The following is a 22,753-nucleotide window of genomic DNA, read 5'->3' on the forward strand; positions in this document are numbered from 1 at the left end:
AGTACTGGTGGGTCTTTTCCTGATTGATTTGTAGAGCTGTTCATGTATGTAGCATTTTATACATTATGTGTATTACACATGTCTCTCCCAGTTTTTGGCATAACTTTTCACTTTTTAATATTCTCTTCTTACAGAGTTTCTTTTAAAACATTTTTATAGTTTATTTCAAATCTCATATTTTGTAAACATTTTTTTTATTGATTCATTTTTAGAGAGAGGGAGGAAGGGGGAGAGAGAGAAGAAAAGAGAGAGCAAAGTATCAATTTGCTGCTCCGCTTATTTATGCATTCATCAGTTGGTTGCTGTATGTGCCCTGTCCTGGGATCGAACCCGCAACCTTGGCATATTGGGATGATGCTCTAACCAACTGAGCTACCTGGTCAGGGTATGGGGTTTCTTATGGACAATTCCCAGGCATGTTTTTATACCATTACTTCATATTTTTATAAATATATATTATGAACAGATTTTAAAATATTTTAAGTTTTGATTTTTGTATAAATGGTACCATATTGTACATATCAATATATAACTTTGTTTTATGAATAGCAGATTTATTGACATATAATTCACATCTCATAAAATTCACCATTTTTGTGTACAGTGAAATGACTTTTAATATATTCACAAAGTTGTGCATCAATCACCACTAACTGTAGAAAATTTTCATCACCTCCCAAAAGAAACCCCATACTCATTAGCAGGAACTGCCTATTTCCCTATGCCTCCAGCCCCAGGCGAGCACTCATCTATTTTCTGTAAGTTCACATTTGCCTATCGTGGGCATTCATGCAAACAGAATCATACACTTTGTGTGTGTGTCTAGCTTCTTTCACTTAGCTTAACATTTCAAGGCTTATCTATGTGGTAGCATGTATAGAACTTCATTTTATGGCCCAATAATAATTCATTACATATATTATATATATATATACACACACACACACACACACACACACACACACATATTACATTTTGGTTATTCTTTTTTTCTTATAAAAGATGAGTCAAGAATCAAAGGAACAAGATATTATTACAAAAGTACTAGGTAGATGATAAATTAGAAACTCAGTGGGTATGTGGACTAGCAGAGGGCTACAAAGAAAGAGAACCAGAGAAACAACGTCTCACCAAAGCTAAAATACTGGGCAATGATAAGCATATAAGTTGGGAAGGGGCTAATTCCAGTTAAAGTTTTGTAAATGTCTTGTATGTTTAAAAGAAAAGTAAAGATTCTGAGTAACTTTATACTGATTAAGTTAAATATGCATGTTAAAAATGTATATTAATCACTAAAAGAATAGCAAGAGAAGGTATAGTTTCTAAACAAGTTGGAGAAGAAAAATAAGATGCAAAGTAACCAAATAATTAAACATAACCAAACAATATAATACAGAGGGGTAAAAAGTAATAAAAAACAAATAAAGTTTTAAAAGTATGATACAAATAAATCAAAATGCATTATAATTAGATTAAATGTAACTATGTGGAACAATGGAAGCTCTTATAAACAGTAGTGGGAATGAAAATTGATAAAACTACTGTAGAAAACGATTTACCAGTCCAACAGTTATTTTGAGCACACACTATGAGCCAGCAACCATTTTTCTAGGAGCTGGAGAAGCAGAAGCAAACATTTGGCAACATCTCAAGTAAAGTTGGACGTAAACTCCCTGACTTCATAACATTTTAGTAATTAATTTTTTAAAGTATAGAAATGGTCAACTCAAAATTTAGAATATAGTTACCTCCTGGGGGAGAAGGAAGGAATATATGATCAAGAAGAAACACAGGCAATTTCAAAAGTTCTCCTTTGTAGCTGGGTGGTGGGTACATATGTTTATTAGCCTTTAAACTGTACATGTTAATATAACCATTTCTGTGTATACTTGATGTTTTCATCAGAAGATACAAAGACAATTTTATAAAATTAATCCAAGTAAAACACCTATCACAGAAGGTACTCAATATATGATTATTATATTAAGTAATGATAAAGTTGCAAAACTCAATTAACTACAATGTAAATTGATCTAGAGATAAATTTCACAATAGGTGAAAGTTTTGTTGAATGTAAAATATTCAAGATACAGCAATACTGAAGGTCAGTGAGAAAAGCTGATAAATTTAAATTGGAAGTAATTTATTTTTTATCAAAAAGTAGGTTCTAATAATTTATTGAATGTCATCTTTTAGCCTTAAAAATGCAAATGTATTAATTGGGCAATAACTGTCTTTAACATTTTCTGGTGTCCAAATGATGAGTTTAAGAAATGTCACTGCTGTACAACATTAGTCACATACTTCCCAACCTAATAACAAAGAACATCTCATTAACTATAATCAGACATTGGACATGCATTGCTCACTACAGCTTTTTTCAAATGTTACAGAAATGGCAAGAGGTAAAGTAAATACCAGCAAAATGGCATCTGTGTCCCAAAGCATCTTTCCCAGGTACAAAGATATAGATATTGACAGTAGAGAAGTGTCTTCAAAGCAACTAATAAGTTGTATCTCTATTTGCTCTTTATCATTCCTACTTATAAGTTTAATGTTAGGATCAAGTGAGACAGAAAAATACTTTGTGTCAAGTACTTTGGATCAAGTACTTACAAAAATACTTTGAAAAAATATCACTAAATAATTATGGTGAAATGATTTTGAAAATATCTGTATATAAAAATAATTCTCAGTGTATTCATGGAAAGAGGCAATCTCTTTCACACAATAAATTAAAAAATAACTAGTTCAGTGTTAGAAGTCACTTTCCAGGAGATTCTGATATAAAATATTCTACTTAGGAAAAATGAAAAGGATTTCACGAAGACAGTGCCACTCACACACACGTGGTAGCAGGTCCTCTCCTTCATCGAATTCTAACCCCTCCGCCCTCCTTAAAAACGGTACTGAGTAGGGTAATTAATTAGTAACCACATAATCACTCAACACCTTTTCCTTGTGAAATCTTATGACAGCACCAGTTTTGTAGACTCTATATGCAATATGTTTATAGAAGATAAAGAAACAGAGGTATAACTTTATTACATTTTAAATAGTCGATCACATTGTCTTTACCTATTAATGAATAGGAAATATACAGAAAATGTAATGGATAATAAAGTTGAATTTGTCTACAAAGTAGCAACTATAACAGAAGGACTTATTTCAAATTAAAGTGATACAGAGATTGTTATAACAACAATTGACTTTCCAAAAAGGGAAGAGCAGCCCAGGAGATATTTGGGTGGATAGACACTAATTTGGATTTTAGAAAAAAAATTATTAAGTGAAATAGTTTCAAACTCTGAAAACAAGGAATGTTGTACTAAATAGAGTCACTAAAAATATTTTGAATAAAAGCCAGGAAACTGAATTTACACAGAATGTTTCAAGGTTTACCTATGTTGTAGTATATATCAGAACTTCATTCAGTTTATGGCCCAATAGTAATTCATTTTATATCTGTATCTATATCTATCTATTTATCTATCTATCTATACACACACACATATACACACAAACATACACATACATGCCTACTGCACTTTGGTTATCCTTTTTTTAAGTTATAAAGATGAATCAAGAATAAAAGGAAGAAGATATTATTACAAAAGTACTAGGTAGATGATAACAAATTAGAAACTCAGTGGGTATGTGGACTAGCAGAGGGCTACAAAGAAAGAGAACCAGAGAAACAACGTCTCACCAAAGCTAAAATACTGGGCCATGATAAGCATATAAGTTAGGAAGGGGCTGATCAGAGTTCAGGTATTGTAAGCTCAGGTCAAGTTTTGTAAATGTCTTGTATGTTTAAAAGAAAGGTAAAGATTCTGAGTAACTTCATACTGACTAGGTTAAATATGCATGTTAAAAATGGATGTTAATCACTAAAAGAATAGCAAGAGAAGGTATAATTTCTAAACGAGTTAGAGAAGAAAAATAAAACACAAAGTACCCAAATAATTACTTCTTTTGCTGTAAAACTGCTATTTTATTTTTCCACAAAAGTAATCAGTTTGCTTAGGCTAAAAGGAAAACCACAACTGGAATTCTGATTCAGTAATCAAGGAACTCATACTTCTCAGAATCAATGCAAATTTGGATGCTTTTCATATCTCTAAGAAAGTTATAAATGTAAGAAATACATATCACGCACTAGAAAATTTAAACCACATAAAAGAAAATGAAGGCTGCCACACAGTCTTCAGCTGGATAATTTTCTACTTATCCAGATGAATGGTCAGCAATCTTGAATGTCCAGAAATGTATATTAAACCAACACCATTAAAAAACAATAATTATTCATTTTCAGATACTGATAGGTATGTTTTTAAACCTCAAATATTTTATTTTTAGAAAATATTAACTGATGATAAACTTTGCCATGAGCCAGAACTTACATTTTAACCAAAAATAAAAAGAGAGTACAAGTCAGCAAAAGATACTCAGGATTTTGAAAATATCAAAAAGACATGTCGAGTGTCTAATTAATCACAAAGTTTCACTGAGCAAAACCCAGGTGTTTAAACAGCAATAGGTATACTAGGCACATTTGTGAAGAAGCTTTATCTCATTGATAGAAGGAGATACAGAAAAGATTATAGGGAACTATGAAGTGATTTACAGCAGTGCAGGATAAGGCAGGATTGGCCCTAACTAATAATAATTAGCAAACTCTGGACACGGGAGTTGGAATTGAGTCAGAATTTGAATAATGGGTAAGATTCAAATTGCCAATGAAAAGTGCTCTGTTAAGCCCTGGCTGGCGTAGCTCAGTGGATTGAGTGTGGGCTGCGAACCAAAGTGTTGCAGGTTCGATACCCAGTCAGGCCACATACCTGGGTTGTAGGCCATGGCCCCCAGCAACCGCACATTGATGTTTCTCTCTCTCTCTCTTTCTCCCTCCCTTCCCTCTCTAAAAATAAATAAATAAAATCTTAAAAAAAAAGAGAAAAGTGCTGTTAAAGGTATGAATATGGAAATAAACATAATATATATTTATTCTAACTATGCATTTTCATACTCTTCCTTAAATGTAGAACATTATTATCCATGAAATTGGACAGGAACGTAGAGGCTGTGAACCTTTGAACATCACCTCTGTTTTTATATTAAGAAATACAAGACATGGCACATTCTTGCTGTCGGCTCCCAAATAACCTGAAAGGAGCAAGTTTTAAAATGCTTTCCTGCTTTTTTATCTTTTTGATCATCTTAAGTTTCTTTTACACACAGAAGCTCTCAATGTTTTACTCTCCCCAGGACAATAATTCTGTGCCTGAGTACACTGCTACCATCTTCTTCACACTGAGCATCTGACGACCTCATTCTTTAGGATTCAGTTTCCCTTAACTTTTTAAAAAACTGGACAAATGGAGTACTACTTGTACTTACTGCTATTACATGCGAAGCCTACTACACCTTGTCCTAATTTACCCATGTTTCCTTTGACGCTGCCTGGTAAAATCCCACATCTGTCTTATTTACACCCAGGAGGAGACAGATTCACTCGCTTGTCAACTTAGTGACAAAAAGTTTTGCTTTATTTTGTGCCAGTGAACAGCGTGAACTGCCCAACTCAAACAAGAATGAATTAATTTGAATCTAAACTGCCATTCATTTAGTTGCAAATGTATAACTTCTTGAGATACTAATGGCTCCAGCCCTTTATCCTCTCCAAGAACAAGACTCCTTCCTTGCTTTAGTTTATGGAAGAAGAATGGAAATTTAAAGTATTTACCATTTCCAGTTTCTCTGCCTTAAGGCGGATGGAAGGATTTAAGGAAATCTTCTTTCCATGGGGCCCATGATGACCAGTCCTGGCAGAAGTGGTATCTAAGAGACAACAGGATGTATGTTCATTGGAGATTTAATTGGAATAGAAATTTTCATCTGACAGGATGCGCTCTGAGCTCCTGCTGTTCAAAAAGCATTCTGGTTAATCAGCTGGCAGTTTTCAGTTTTGTTTTCACGGCTTTTTCGTTAAATTTAAAATGCATCATATAAACCAACCTCACTTGAGCCCTAAAAGATACATAAAAAGCATGGCCAATTAGGTGTTAAATCCCACAGAAATATTAATTTAAAAGACAAATATACACCCTACCACGATTATCCTGTCATCACAATGCCTTACTAATCGTAAAATGGAAAGTCTTTTAAAAAAAGTAAGTAAAATCAAACAAGAAATTTAAAAATTTCATGATATTTCTTTGGCTGGCAAAAGTGGTTTTGTTACATGAGTTCTGGAAATACCATAGAAAAACTTGAAAATGCAAATTGTTTCAAGTTTACACATAAACTATAATAATAGACTTGCAATTTCTTGAACTAAAAAAATCCTATTTCTTATTTTATAGAAGGGTTATATTTCAAGTAGTATAAATGGACTTTCAAGAGCACCTTCTCAATCTACCCCGATTATTCAAATAAGCCTTTGTGCCTGCTGCACGAGTAAGATACCAGGTGCTATCGGGACTAGAACTTGAAAAACATAATTTGTTTTAATATGCCAAAGTTATAAAACACACTCCTATAATTCACGTCAATCCTTATAGCGAAATTGTCACTATTCTAAATACACTTTTAAATGATATTTTACTAGTTCTGCATAGAAACAAGAGGAAGAGAAAAAACTTTTTAAAATGTCACATCTTTATGCAGTGTTTTAATTTTTTTAAATTTCTCAGAGCATCTGTCTCTAAGTACAAAATGATTTGCATTCTCTTAAGAACATAAGAAGCGCCTATGAAAATAAATAGTCTTCCTCTAAACCTTTAACACATCGTTAACATTCTATGTAAAATCTTGAACATAGCTTATATGTGTCAAGATAAAAAAAAATGGCTACTGACTTTTAGATTCAAATGGAATCAAACATTGAGAAAGACTGATTTCAGGGTAAGAGAATTTGTACAATACTGATAAAAGCAACAACGTTCCCTTTGTTCTTGTGATACCTAATTGTTGACCCTGGCATTAAAAAGACCACAGGTACTTTTTTTCCCTTCATGCAACTGCAGAACCAGGTTTCTGATCCCCTTGCTTGGTGCCCAGCCAACAAAATGGCTGTAACTTCTCCACTGCAAACCTCGACGTTCGGTGTTTGGCTTCACTGTGCCTCGGGTGGGCAGAACCTTGTCCGAGTCAGTTCAGTTCCATTACCTTAAGCGAAATCCTCTGCCAGACCGAACGTGTGGCATACAAGAGGCGCATGGAGTGGTGTGGTGTGTAAGACCAAGTAGCAGGTACGTCAGACTTCATTTTGCATTTCTAAGGTTTGGACTTGTGAGGCTTGACAATGCTTCAGCCCAGTGCGTGACCTACCTACCGTGAAGGCACACTACCACTGGGTAGACCCAAGCTAAGCTAATTATGGTGTCAGACCAAGACAAACCCTGGCTGTGAATACTCAGTTCAAGTTTAACTACTGGCTGGGAGAGGGGCTGAGAGTGCGAGAGGTCGGGAAGAGAGAGGGAGGCACAGGGACACACACACTCAGGCATGCATCCCCCTTATGTTTTCCTGTGTCTGAGCTTAAAAAGTTTCTGTGTAACAGTAGCAATGACACAAGATAAGCTCTTATTTATGCTTACTTTTAGCCAGGCAGTACAGTGAGTACTTTAAGTCAAGTGCTCATTAATCTTTAAAATAACCACAATGCCATAGGTGTTACCATTCCCATCCTACAGAAGAGACCGACTAAGGTCCGCAAGGTGACTAGTAGGTGACCATGTTAGGGTTCTCCTTCCTTGTGACTCCCCAAGCCAGTGTTCTCAAGTACATCAATATCCTTCACTGTCAGTTTTCTCTTCTGTACAGTAGGAAGAACAAAACGGACCAACTTGCAGGAATTGTAAAGGTAAAATCAAAATCAGAGAAAACTACTATGAATATTAACACAGAGACATTGCATTGAAATAGGAGATTTAATGTAAAATTATACTAACCCTCTATTTAATAACATGCATCATGGCTTAACACAATCTCACTTTCTTTTTGCCAACCTTCCCCCACACACTGATTTACTTTCGAGGCGGAACCTGAGGCGGGTCTGTGCAGAAGTCCAGCGTGTTTCTGCAGTTCCGGGCCCGACCTGAAAAGCCCCTCGAGGACAGACAGCCCCTCTTCCGCCTGTGGCATGTCTCAGTTTCAGCCGCAAACTATTTATTTGCTCTTCTCTGAGGGAGTGAGACTTTTCAAAGGATTGCTGATTATTCTCCTAAATCTTCTCTCCTATTTGTCTTTTCGGGAGCAGAAGGGAATGTTTTATATGGGTAGGATCAACACCATTTGATTCACACTATGACCCCCCCACTACTCCCCCTATCACTCTTTTCCCCTATCACTACTTTGTTTCAGTTACAAAAGGCTTAGAGCAGGAGAATTAAGGCTTGTTATGCTAAAGTTAGTTATAATAGTATTTCATTTTTTTACTTGCAATTTTATTGTATGTTTGTTTGCTTTTAATTTAATTTATTGGGATGACACTGGCTAATACAATTAGATTGTATTCTAATTGTAGAATACAATTCTACAATTGTATAGAATTGTACAATATAGTACAATATATAGATTCTAGAGATATAATTCTACAACATATCATCTGCATATTGTATTTGTGTTCACCACCGAAAGTCAAGTTTCCTTCTACCACTATTTATCTCTGTTTTACCCCCTCCTACCTCTCCTACCCCGTTTCTCTCTGGTAATCCCCATACTGTTGTCTATGAGGAATTTTTGTTTGTTTGTTTGTTTGTTCAATCTGTTTCTGTTTTGTTAGTTTATTTTGCTCATTAGATTCTACACACAAGTGAAATCATGTGGTATTTCTCTTTCTCTGACTGGCTTATTTCACTCAGCACAAAATACTCCACGTCCATCCATGCTGCCACAAAAAGTAAGATTTCCTCCCTTTTCGTGGCTATGTAGTATTCCAGTGTGTAAATAAATGCACCACAGCTTTTTTATCCACTCATCTACTGATGGACACCTGGGCTGCTTCCAAATCTTGGCTCAGTACTGTAAATAACTCTGCAGTGAACACAGAGGGTGGATAGTATCTCTTTATGTAATGATCCTTGACTACTTTCCTTAGTAATGTCTTTAGTATGCTTTTAACTCACAAGGTCACGTGTTATTCAGGTGATGGCAACAGTGAACGACTCTGGATTCTGAAATAAGATTATATAATAGAACAGTTTTAAAGACAAATCCAAGTATTATGTGGATTTAAAGAATCCTAACCAGTTTTATACTTTGGAATGACTTTGAGATGGAAACTGGGATAGACTTGCCTCGTTAACGTTATTTTTGTTGGGGTTAACATTAGAACTCATTTACATTATTTGAATAAATACCAACTGGCTGAATGAGGCAAGGTGTCATGGTTAAGGACCTAATTCGTGAACAGTCTATAATTAAGCACTGATAACGGACACATCACAATGTATGTAAGTTACTATCGACAATTTAGGGTTGATTTTGCTTTGTTCCCCTGGAAACATCTGGCCCACTATGTGGGAGTAAGATAGTGGGACTAAGTCAGTGCTCTTTTTGCCCCAGGAAAATGTTCTATTTCAATGGCATTTTACTACTCACTTCATATACAGCTCTGTCACGCAAATATACTTTCCATTGAATTGTGTGTCTATTGTAAAGCCTAGCATTGTTTCTTACAGTCACTGATGTAAACTTGTTTTCTCATTACTCCGGGATCCCTCTGCTTCATTCAGATCTGCTTCAGAGGGTCACCTGACTTCCAGCTCAGCCTTAGTTCCTCGCTTCTGCTCACAGTGCTTCTTCACTTAGGATGGCTCCCTACCTTCATCTGTCCACTGAGGCTTACCACCTCCCTCAAGATCTGAATTTTATGTGACTTTTGCCAAGAAATTCTGTCTATTGTGTGACCAATTCCCTAGTTTTAGAGCTAGAAGGGAATAGGCAAAATTGAAATAAAGGATAAAAACTTCCACTCCTGCTCTAAAAACAGGCCCTGGGATATTACCTGAGCTACATTCTAGTCTGCAGATTCTGTAATATTAATAATAACAGCAAAATTTGCTGAGCTTGTACTATGTACCAATTACAATGCTAAGTGGTTGACATGTATGATCTTGTTTAATACTCATAACAACCCCATGAGGCAACTATTTCAACGTTGTATAGCTAGTGAGTTGGGAGCAAAGATTTGAACCTCTAAGGGAGACAGGGTTGGGCAACACTGGATTCCATCTTGACCCCTGAGAGGCCTGACTCTGACTCCTTGCCTTCCAGAATATTCTGCAGTTGAAATGAACCTAACCGCATCCTTAAAAGAATGTATGACGATAATACCCTTTCGTAACCTCACGTTCTACAAAACAGCTGTTTTCTCATGAAATTTTAACTAGAATAGTCGTGCAAGAATCATTTTACAGGCCCTCTGAGTGGTCCACTGACCGCGGAAAACACCTCGTGACGACCCTGGACCAACCGCCACTAGACGATGGTCAAGTGCAGCTGGACTCATCCTCCTTCCTGAGCCCCGCACCCACGCCAAGTGCCCTAGATAAACCGTCCACAAGAACCCTCCGGGGACCTCAGCTTCTCCTTTCTGGTCAGCTCCCTTGTGCACAAGCTCTTTTTAATAAACTCTGTCTGCTTGATGTTGTTCTGAGTTCGGTGCTCTTTTCTGTGACATTGAGACTCAAGAACCTGGCATTCGAAGCCCGGTAACATGCTTGTATCCAGAGCCTGGTGATAAACCACGTCCTGCATCACTCAGGCCACTGATCATTGCCTTCTTTCTTTAGGCCACTTTGTTCGTGGCTTTACGCTATTTGTTCGAGTGTGTAATTCATCCACAAGAGAGTATAGTACACTCCTTAGAGTCCTAAAACCACCCCTACCCTCTCTACTTTAACACGGAATACCGCAAATAGTGGTTATTCGGTAAGATAAACACACACATACACATTTCTTTCTCTAATCTGAATGATGAAGGCTTTTAATCTCATGTTTTGTTTCACAATATATTATTAAATATCTCATGGGAAATGTCCTAATTCCTTCATAATTCCTACTGTAGTATGTTTTCTACATAAGACATACTCAGTAAGTGCTTACCAAATGAATAGAAGGCCAATGTGAGCACTGAGCAGTTCAATTACTTTCAAAATTAAAAATATGTTACATAAATGTCTCCTCACCAGTGTCTGGTTCTTTATCTCTTTTTTCTCACATGGAGTTACAGTTTAATATAAAAACAATATATCAAGAGAATGAAAATTGCCCTGGCTGGTGTAGCTCAGTGGATTGAGCGTGGGCTGCGAAACAAAGTGTTGCAGGTTTGATTCCCATTCAGGGTACATGCCTGAGTTGCAGGCTATGACCCCCAGCAACTGCACATTGATGTTTCTCTCTCTCTTTCTCCCTCCCTTCCCTCTCTGAAAATAAATAAATAAAATCTTTAAAAAAAAAGAAAAAAAAAAGAGAATGAAAATTATTTGTATTAAGGGAACAAACTAAAAAAATTTCTAAGAGTCAACAAATCCCACTAAGTAAAAAGAAGGTTTACATTTGTGAGTATGCAAAACAGAGGTTATCCGTGTATTATTATAATTAATTAATATATAGCTATACAAACAACTATAAACTTACTTTTGTCCTACCTTGTATATTTTTTGACTGTTGTGTCTAACTTTTGGAGATAATTTAAGGGGAAGGATTTTTCTTCATATTTGGGCAATATACACTTCACGGCTTGACAAAAATCCTTTTCTTATGGGTAGTTTACACAATCTTTTATTATTTAAACAGTCAATAAATCACTTCATGGTCGTGAAAAACCAATTATATTGAATTCACAATACTGTTCTTTTTAATTTATATAATCACTTCTAAAAAAATTTCTTTCCTTAAGCTATAATCCGTTCTGTAATTTCTCTAAAAAGTGCATTTAATACACCTTACTAATATTTCACTTAAAGGCTGAGGTAACCCAATCTTGATTTATAAATGAGTTTTCATTACATGGTTTCAACAGTTCGTTGGTTATTACAACTTCACAGACCCTGTTATGACAATGCATCTTTGAAAATTTAAACCCTTTGTTCAGGGAAATTTTCAATAGAAGTCATTTCTAACAGGGACCACTGCACAAGGCATTCATTTTGCTTTTATTCTTTAAAGGAAAAAAGACTTAATGCATCCTTTTTTAAAGTCTATTGGGTCACTTTATATATTCCTCATTGAGAGAGAGTAGTTGAAAAAAAAAATAGGAAAGAGGAATCAAATGTGCATTGACCTGTATTAGGTATATCCGTAGAGCTGGGGTCCAAAGAAGTAATTGGAGTCTGTTCTGTTTTCTTGTATCCAGTTTTTAACTACGAAAGAAAATGAGGAATAGGAAATGTCACTTTCTAAAGTAGGTCAAAGACCAGACTAGAAGCTCATGCTAACATAAAAAGGACAGTTAAAGTTGTTAAAGCAATAGTCAAGAAAAAAAACAAAACATAAAATCTCTAAAAATTTGGTATATTCATCCTCAAACAAAGCAATTCAGGATTGAAGGTAATGACTGCTTTCAGCTCTACCGTACAAGGACAACAAAATATAAGGCCCTCTACCTTGACTTCGAAAAGGTTAATCACAGTATAACCACACAAATTAAAAAGTATAAGGGGCTGACAGAAAATCTTCCCCTTTGTATCTGATTAGCATATATATGAAATCACTTATACTCCACTTACTGAAAGCCTACCTGAATATCACATTTTACTTTATAGCTAACAAAAATTTTAAAGAATATATACCCTATTTTATAACTTTGAGTACTGTAGCAACTAGTTATTGACTGTATTTATTTTGATGTAGAAACCCCCGCCTTTTGCATGGGTCTGCAGGGAGAACTGGACTCCAGCACACACGTGAGGTGAGGAGCAGAGCCCCCCACACCGGGTGACGCAGGTGGGCCTCACCACGCGGAAGAGGAGCTAAGGGGCACACAGAACACTCCTGTCTTCGGTCAGGCAGAAACGGAAGTAATTAAGAACTGAGCCATAACGAAGGCTGTCTGAAAATAAAAATGCCATTCCTGACACAGTTTGGCGTGATAGCTAGGCATATCTTTGTGACGCCATTCCTGATCATGGTTTTCTGAGAAAAAAGACACACTGACCTGAAAAAAATTATATTTATTGACACCATAGCATAAAAATCTTAAAAAAAAAAATAAAAGATTTTTCAAGGGTAGTACAGCTTGCTAGCAGACTGGTCTATAATTATAAATTATAATTCTATAGGTATATAACAAATATAAAAACATGACTGCTTAAGTAAACAGAAATTTAAGATTACCTGATTTACCTGAAAAGAAGGTAAAATAGCATCTGTAGTTTTGGGAGTGGATGTGGTGTTTGGAATTGGTATTTCTGGCGAAGAAGAAAGAAGGCTAAATGTCGAGGCTTGTGGTCCACATTCTCCTGAAGTCGGTAAAAGGAATGTACCCGATGGGTTTTCTGGACCACTGCTGTCAGAATGTTGTCGTATGAATGCTATCTCCCAGGCAGATTCTGACCTAGCATTAAAAAGAAATCACTTTATGAATATATTATTGATGTAGTACAACTGGACTCTAAGATAATGTTTCATACATTACTTAAAAATATTTCTTTTATGGTCTAAAGTACTTAAGTCATCTTAAATTACTATTTTAAGGGGACGTGCTACATGACTCATTTTATCCTATGGATAGAATGGTTACCTCAGCTTGGCTCTGGTAATTATGCTTTTGGCTTCTTCGAATGACACGCCAATCATAGATTCCTTGTTTATTGAGACAAGTTGATCTCCCGGCTTCAAACGTCCATCCTAATAAAAATAATAACACTCATAAAGAAACTAATGAGGATTTAAAAAAAATAACATACACTTAAAGCAAATTTTTACTAAAGAATGTCTTAAAGAAAGAGTATGAAAAAAAAACCCTGCACAAAGAATCTCAATAAAAAAATAGTTTTGATTAAAGCCTAGTTTGCTAATATATGTGATGAGGAGGAATGCTTCATGTATACCTTGAATGAACTTGCACATTAAGGAACCCTGAACGTTTGAAAACATAACCTGGCTGGACTTCCGGCAAGATGGAGGAATAGGTGGACGCACCGTACCTCCTCGCACAACCAAGATTAGAACAACAATAATTTACAGATAAAATAACACCCAGAACCGACAGAGGATTTATCTGAATGGAAGTCGGACAGCCAAGAAGTTGAAGTAGACCCGTACATCCAGACTGGTAGGGGACGACGAACCGGGCAGGCGCGGGGCTGGCACGGGTCGGCGGCGCATGGAGGTCGGGGGAAATTTGGCGTGGGGTCGGTGCGACAGCCATCCGGGGCGCAAGAACGCAGCAGTGATCCCTGAGTGCGTAAGCTGCGGCGGGCGGACCCAGTGAGACAGCGATTGTGGACCAGGGCAGCAGAGCTCGCAGCCCAGGATCCCAGAGAAGGGTCTGAGCCCAGGAGAACGGAACTACCGCCATTGTTCCCTCCTGTCCCCACTCCCGCCCCCGCCCCCACATATAACGTCACAATCTAGTGACTGGGGTGACCAGCCCCAGTGAACACCTAAGGCTCCGCCCCCCACCGTAATAAGAGTGAGCAGGGGGGAAAAAAAAGGAGACACAGGGAAAGACATGTTTCCAACAGAACAGATCAGTCCCCCAGGACTCATCCTTTTGAGCGACTAAGAAATAGCCAATCTATCAGATGCACAGTTCAAAACACTGGTGATCAGAAAGCTCACAGAATTGGCTGATTTTGGGCGCAATTTAGATGAAAGGATGCATGTTACCATAAAAGAGATGCAGCAAGATATGTGGAGGAGAGCCAATAGTGAAAGGAAGGAATCTGAGTCTCAAAACAATACAGTGGACCAGAAGGAAGATAGAATCAACCAAGCAGGAAAGCATGATGAAATAAGAATTCAAAAAATCAAGGAAAAGCTTAAGAGCATCCAGGACACCTTTAAACGTTCCAACATTCGAATTATAGGGGTACCAGAATGGGAAGGGGAAAAGCAACAAATTGAGCACGTATTTGAACAAATAATAAAGGAGAACTTCCCCAATCTGGCAAAGGGAACAGTCTTCCAAGAAATCCAAGAAGCTCAGAGAGCCCCAAAGAAGTTGGACCCAAGAAGAAACACATGAAGGCACATCATAATTACATTAGCCAAGGTAAAAATGAAGGAGAGAATCCTAGAAGCAGCAAGAGATAAGGGGACAGTAACCTACAAAGGAGTTCCCATCAGACTGTCAGCTGATTTCTCAAAAGAGACCTTACAGGCAAGAAGGGGCTGGAAAGAAATATTCCAAGTCACGAAAGACAAGGACCTACATCCCAGATTGCTCTATCCAGCAAAGCTCTCATTTAGAATAGAAGGGCAGATAAAGTGCTTTTCAGATAAGGTCAAGTTAAAGGAGTTCATCATCACCAAGCCCTTATTTTATGAAATGCTAAAGGGACTTATCTAAGAAAAGAAGATAAAGAAAAGACATGTATAGTAAAAGGACAGCAAACTCACAATTATTAACAACCACACCTAAAGCAAAACCAAAAGAAACTAAGTAAACAATTAGAACAGGAACAGAACCACAGAAATGGAGGGCACATGGAGGGTTAGCAGCAGGGGGGTGGGAGGAGGAGAGGGGGAAAAGGTATAGAGAATAAGTAGCATAGAATGTAGGTTGAAAATAGATAGGAGGAAGGCAAGAATAGTACGGGAAATGTAGAAGCTAAAGAACTCATAAGTATGACACATGGACATGAACTAAAGGGGGGAAATGTGGGTGGGAGAGGGGGTACAGGGTGGAGGGGAGAGAAGGGGGGAAATGGGACAACTGTAATAGCATAATCAATAAAATATATTTTAAAAAAAGAAAACATAACCTGGTACACAAGGAGAAGAGACCTGCTGTAAAACCCTGATACCATGAGACAAGTACAGCTCTGGCTCTGTCACAAAGCGGGCCAAAGAATCCCAGAATATTTCAGAATACAAGACTCATCCACTTTAGTTTCTGAGCAATCCTACATCTTTCATCTCACCAAACCATCAAGATTTATTCCACAGGATGAATTTTTAAAAATTCAGCCCAGGATCTTAACTATATTAGTGCTACCCACATTTCAGCTCATGGTCGAACACTTCTACTGGATCTCCTCTCTCTCCTGTGACTCAGGACTAACTGGCGGTGCATGCGGCTTTAGTCATGTTCTACTGAAAGGCCGCTTCTAACAGGCTGTCTGGCACTATCTTGGTTAAGTCCAAGCTCTGCCTCTGACCAACCTAACTCAGTAAGTCAGAGCACATGAGTTACAAGATTTACTGTAATTGTGAGGCAAATTTCTCAGTCTCTACCTGTATTTTCTCTTAACTCAGACTGGAAAAGAAGAATGAGTCCTCTTTGTTTTCAGTTCCCAAGATACATCTCAAAGTATCATTTGTACAAGGACAGGAAGCATTCTTTAAATAACTGAGGAAGAAGCTTATATGGCTAAAAGGCCAGATTTTCACCCTGATGGCATTTGAGTAAATTCCACACTTCAAGGAAATGCCTTTCTTCAAAGTCTTATCTAAGATATATTGCTTAGGTAGCTGGTCTTTGATCTGAATTGCATTACATATAATAATGGCAACTTATGGTTACTTTACTGCTAAATAACAAGTTATTTTTGTTCTTTAAAATGATATCTAATGCCACTTCTTACACTGAATACGGAGAACATACAAAGCAATTAAATAAATATATAGTTTTTATCAAAAAATGTTGTGGAAACATGTTATCTCAAATATTGTATATAAAAGATATAAATAAATGCATAATTACCCTATGATCCTTTTGAATTATAAACATATACAAAATTAAACCATAAAAATGCAATTTAATTTAGTAATATATAAAACTTGAAAACTGCCCTGGCTGGCGTAGCTCAGTGGATTGAGCGCGGGCTGCGAACCAAGTGTTGCAGGTTCGATTCCCAGTCAGGGCACATGACTGGGTTGCAGGCCATGACCCCCAGCAACCGCACATTGTTGTTTCTCTCTCTCTCTCTTTCTCCCACCATTTCTTCTCTAAAAATAAATAAATAAAATCTTTTAAAAAACTTGAAAACTAATTTGGATTTTATAAATATATGATTAACATAGGATTAATGCTAACTAGTGAAGTCGGAGATCATAACACAGAATTGCTATACTAACAAATGATTTTTTTTCTCCTTCCATCTGATTGATGTGTGGGGAGTACAACACAAAAGTAATGTTGGAAAGGCTAAGCGATATAGAGAAAGAATTTACAACATGGATTCCACACGTTCAGTAAAATGAAAGAGTTGATTTTGTACGATTTTACAGACACAGTTCACTATTTCTGGGCCCAAATCATATTACAGAGTTTGGTTACACATGCATTTAAATTAAAGTATACCCAAACTATACCTAGACACTTATTTACATTAGCATGCAATTTAATATGCCTAATTGGAGTTTGAGGACAGCCATTCATTCTCTCAAGGTTAAGGTGAAATGATAACAAACAAGAAGAACCACCTTTTAGCCATAGGCAAAAAAAAAAAAAAAAGAAGGCTAATAAACGTTAGGGAAGGATAAAACATTCTGGAGTGCTTATTTCCGGGAGGGAGGGTGGAGACTGGGATCTGGGGAGGCACACAGGAAGCTGCCACAGCACCCAGCTTTCTGCTCCTTGAGTCAAGTGGTGATCTCTGAGTAGAGTCACAGGTGTCCCTTTTATTGTTATGCTTCATACATTAGATAGGTTTCCCAATAACCTTTCGTATGCATCAAATATTACCTTATAAAAAAGAATATAAATCCTCCATCCCCCCAAAATAAACAGAAAGCTCATGTCATTTGCCCAACTTCATGCCCAACCAGCTACGTTCTATTTGGGTTCTATCCCAAACCTGGTATTCAAAGTAAAGGTCAAATACAGAAGTTTTAATCTAATTTTAAAGTAAATTAATTAACTAATAAAATTAAATGCATATTATTTTTAAATCCATACGGAGAAGGAAGGACCCCCCCCAAAAAAAACCTGGAATTACCTTCTGGAGGGCAGGCCCCTTGTAGTACAGGCTTTCCTCACTAGGTGAGTGTTCTAGGAACCCATCTGTATCCAGTGTACCAGCTGGTGGTGTTGTTAGAGGCTGTGTTTGACTACAGTGCACTTTTTTTTTTTGAAGACTCAACACATTTGCCTATTTCATGATGGGTGACTTACAAGTATACCTGCCTACACCACACTGAGTGCTTAGAAGTTTTGGATCAAAAATGGCATGACCCCTGTGTCCCACCCTCCCTATTCACCTGATCTTGCCTTGAGTGACTTTTTTTTTGTTCCCTGGATTGAAAACAATCCTCAAAGGGAAATGTTTTGCTGATGTAGAAGAAGTGAAACAACAAATGGCAGAGGCAGTAAAAGCCATTAAAACTGACATGTTCAAAAACTGTTTTGAGCAGTGGAAAAATACCTCGATAGGTGTATTGCATCAAATGGAGTGTAGTTTGACAGTGACTGAAATTTAAACATGTAGGGATAAATACAATTTTTAATCAATAAATTACAGGGGTATTTTTGGGGTCCCCCCTCATAGACTTGTATCCCAAAGCCTGGCAACAATGTAGGGGGGAAAGGAGAAAAATAAAGAAAGCCCTCCTTCATTGGAGCAAATCATTTAAAAGTCACTGATGAGAAAAGAAAGGTCCTTTTAGAAATGGGGTGGTAGGTATTAATTATTAGGTTACCTTGTGTTAATTGTTGGTATTAACAGTTCCTTCTATTAAACTTTCTTAAAAAGAGGAAATTTTATAATGATGACTGTACGTCAGAGGGCAGCTCAACTGCCCTTCCTTGGGGAAGGAGATTTCAGAGGCAGTGGGCTGAAGTGGGACCAGCACCAGGTTCGGCAGCGAGACGGACCTGCATTCAGATGGGAGCTCTGTGACCTGCTGGCTGGACATTGTTCGTCAACAATGAGAGAGGGAGAAGGTAGGGGGCGGGGAGGCACACGCTCTCCCCCGCAACAAAACACATAACTAAATTCTAAAGTGTCTGAGGCAGCTCCTGTATCCATGTATCTCAGAAATCACAGCTGGTTGTCAGGGTTGCAGAGAAAAAGGCTGCAGAAAGCAGAAGTAGGCAACGGGGTTTAGGCTGACCTACAACCTCCCACACTCCCCTCCCAGGCTGTATACACACACAGGTTAGCAGTGCAGAGAGACACACAAAGGCTCTCATAAAGGCCATTTAACATATCTCATGGTAAAGTATGCTGATGTGCTTAAGTAGCATTTGCAAGCAGGATGAGAGTCAGAGCAGAGGGGAAGAACAATGCCCTCCGACTACGGCTTCTGTGTTTATATATATTCCTTCTGAAAAGTACGCACAGCGGTGGGTTTTCTTTCTTTGTTCTCTGGAATATAGTCTTAGCTGATCGTGTGAATTTCTGAACCTGTTTAAAAGGCAGAACCTGCAAGCTAAAACAAAGCTATTTTTGTCAGAGTCTGGCATTCAAAACCAGTGAATTCTGCCCCAGCTGGATTAACGTATATGTGAAGATGCTAACTTCAGAGGCCTCTTCCACACTGTCTCGATTCTGACTCAGCAGTTACTGAGTAACTGTACAACACGGCAGGCAAGGCGCCAGGCACTTTCGTGTGCCCAGCTCCGGAGTCCAGAATCTTGCAGGTTGACATTTATAAAGATGTTGGATTAGTAATGTATTCCTGACTATTTTAATGCTCCTGTTATAAACTACCAACACTGCTTGTTTCATATTATAAAATTATATAGTTTTCTAAATAACATGTTACCTTATCAGAAACCATCTATACTGTCTGACTGTGATTTAATTAACTCATTATTCCTAAATACTAAGGGGTGCTCTTGCAAGCCTTTGGGTCCTTTCCCACACTGCCATAAACTGTCACCTGGAGGTGTCCTTCCTCTATCACCAGTTATTTATCTGAATCTCAGTGAGTTATTTAGCCTCCATGAGACTCCATTTTCTTAGCTGTTCAGTGGGGATAAACATCTATCACACAAGGTTGGTGTCATAATTGAATAACACACACAAGACCCCAGCATGCTGCAGGTGTTTAAACACAGGTGAGTCGAACCAGAATCCCAAATCTGTTATGGGCAATTTTCACACTGGCAGCAAATTTAATCCTGTTACTCCTAAACTAAGACCTGTGATGACTGCCCACTGGTAGAAAAGGTAAAACTCCTTAACTTCCCAAACCCAGCCAAACAAACGAGCTGCAACCTACTTTTTCTAGCCTCATCATCCACCTGCCCTTCTCAGCATATAAATTCTTCATTCTATTTTCAGAAAATGTTCTTCAAACACTAATGCTTTTACACGTGCTAATTTCTGTCTAGAATGACACCACCCACCCTGTCACTTCTCTATCTGATGAACTCACACTTAAACTTCACAGCCAAAATCGAATGTTATCTCTGCTGTAAGTTTTCCTCAGCTCCCTAGAGTTACTTAATTGTTCCTTTCTCTTTGCTCCAGAAGCTGTTTTAATTACCTATATGATTGCATTTACCTTATGCTGTCCTTATTTTTTTACTCTCCTTATACCCTCCGCCCCCTCCCCGTTAGAGCAGGGGTCCCCAGTCTCCCTCCTCCCCATCCATCAGTGAAGGCAGCAGCAGCATCGCCTGAGCTCTGCCTCTGGTCTCCCCACCCCCACACCCAGGCTCATGGAAAAAACTGTCTTCCATGAAGCTGGTCCCTGGTGCCAAAAAGTCTGGGGACCGCTGCATGGGAGCATAGTAACTCAGCACCTCTCAGACAAGCTGCACTGGTTCTCAGCTGGCCAGCCTGAGCCCTTTTCATGGCTGTTTCCCCCAGCACAGTGCCAGGTACATAATACGTGCACAGTAAATTAAACAGGTCCAGGAAACAGAGGAAATTAAGGTGGCTTTAGCAGAAATAATGATGGAAAAGGAGGACAGAGAGTGTGGCATTGCAAAGTGAACCCTCCTGGATGCTACTCCTTTAGCTCCGCCAGTGGGATTGGTCTCTTTACCCTTTGCCCTCCAGAGGCCGATGGCCTGTCTGTCTAAACAGCCCTGATCCCAGTTCCCGTGACAGGCCCAGCAGACTCTGCAAATAGACTTCCTGTGAGACTCAACAATGCCCTACTTCAATCCTTCGTGAATGACGGCTAACCATTAGTACCTGTATTTCTGTGATCTTCGTCTGTATCTACGGGGTTTGACAAAAAGAGTCCTGCTTTTATCAAATCTAAAACGACATCAATTGTTAAGATATGCCACTATTTTAAGCATCATTATGAGCAAACAATGCTGCCAATTACATTATAATATCAATTATAAGACTCATCTCTATTTCAGAGGAAGGGAGGGAGGGAGAAAATAATAATAATAATGTATCAGGTTTGAAGAAAAGCATTTGATTCCTGCCTGCTTTCCTAACATTATTAGCAGGCAAACAAAGAAACAAACTGAAAACATTAAAAAACTTCCGTGTTATCCACAATCTGACCCAAAGGGCCAGGGAGCAGGTACCTCGGTGCTGAGCCCAGATGGTGGCAGTGCAATGGCAAACGGACCAGTAAGTCTCCGAAACGTGACAGACTGACTAAGGCATCATCTACTCACTCATAAACACTAACTGGGCAATAAGTATGTGTCAGGCACCACACTAAGGGCTAAGAATTGTATTGTGAATAAAATCAGGGAGGATCCTTGCACTCAGGAGACATATCGTCTTGTGGCTCCGTTAATAAACCAATCACAGATAACAGTTTATGATTCCAAACTGAGAGAGATGAAAGAAAGCAACAGGATCCAGAAGCACAGGTAGGAATAAAAAACCTGGGGGTGAGGGCAGGGAGCATATTTCTTAGAAAAGTGGTCTTTGAATTGATATCTGGAAGCAGTAAGAAAGCATGGGTGGAGGGCATGGGGGCTGTTCCCAGTCGGAGAGAATGTGCATGAGATGAGAATGAACTTGGGTCCCTCCAGCAACCGAAAGATTGTCACTCTGGAAGCACAGAGACTAACAGCCAGGGAAGTCAAAAGCAGAAGTCCCGTTTTATTGAATACAGAGCCTTGTAGGCAACTGAGTGTTTGCAAGCTCGGTTGGGAGGAAAATGGGCACGGTGCATAGAAACAGACGGAGCTATTGTGAGGACTATAAAAACCGATGGCAGTTTAAGCTACGGTGAAGGCAGTGGAGACCAAGAACATGGGTGGGTTCAAGAAATACAGAGAGAGTAACAAGTCAACGGTATGTGCAAATGAATTGGATATGGGTATTAAGGGAGAGGTAGTAGTTAGGATGCCGTTCGTTTTTTTTGACTGTGCAGCTAGAAGGTATCATTCACCAAGACTGGAAACACTGGAAGAGGGCTTGTCTGGAAGAGACAGGCAGGTGAGGGTGTGGCGACTCTGAGTCCTGTTACAAATATGTTGAGTTTGAGATTCTTTAAGAGATCTGAGTGGGAATGTTGATGAGGCAGCGGTATGCCTCGGTCTGAAGCTTCAAGGAGTGGCTCTGCCAGAAAGGGTCGAAGATCAGCATTGATGACTCCAGACTGACAAGGACTAGCTGGTGAGATGAAAGGGGTCTTGGCGTTCTCATATTTCCTTAACTCAGTACCCAGTACATGTGTTTTCAGACCATAGGGTGCCTACAGCTCTTAG

The 22,753-nt window shown here is 38.3% G+C and overlaps 1 protein-coding gene across 11 annotated transcripts in view; it reads right to left on the minus strand.

Annotated features, from left to right (window-relative positions):
* The window catches only part of STXBP4 (syntaxin binding protein 4), a 139,579-nt gene that overhangs the window by 103,332 nt on the left and 13,494 nt on the right, over positions 1–22,753 (minus strand). For 9 of the 11 annotated variants that reach the window (XM_045835735.1, XM_045835737.1, XM_045835745.1 and 6 more), the window contains 4 exons: positions 13,748–13,854; positions 13,342–13,561; positions 12,290–12,368; positions 5,744–5,838 (listed from right to left, as the gene is read on the minus strand). In XM_045835735.1, coding sequence (XP_045691691.1) covers positions 5,744–5,838; positions 12,290–12,368; positions 13,342–13,561; positions 13,748–13,854 — 501 coding nt within the window. The remainder of the gene's footprint in view (positions 1–5,743; positions 5,839–12,289; positions 12,369–13,341; positions 13,562–13,747; positions 13,855–22,753) is intronic. The other 2 variants (XM_045835736.1, XM_045835739.1) reach the window with 1 other exon arrangement.

Source organism: Phyllostomus hastatus, unplaced genomic scaffold, assembly GCF_019186645.2.
Source record: "Phyllostomus hastatus isolate PE091 unplaced genomic scaffold, TTU_PhHast_1.1 phas_contig_210, whole genome shotgun sequence".
Classification (NCBI taxonomy): Eukaryota; Metazoa; Chordata; class Mammalia; order Chiroptera; family Phyllostomidae; genus Phyllostomus; species Phyllostomus hastatus.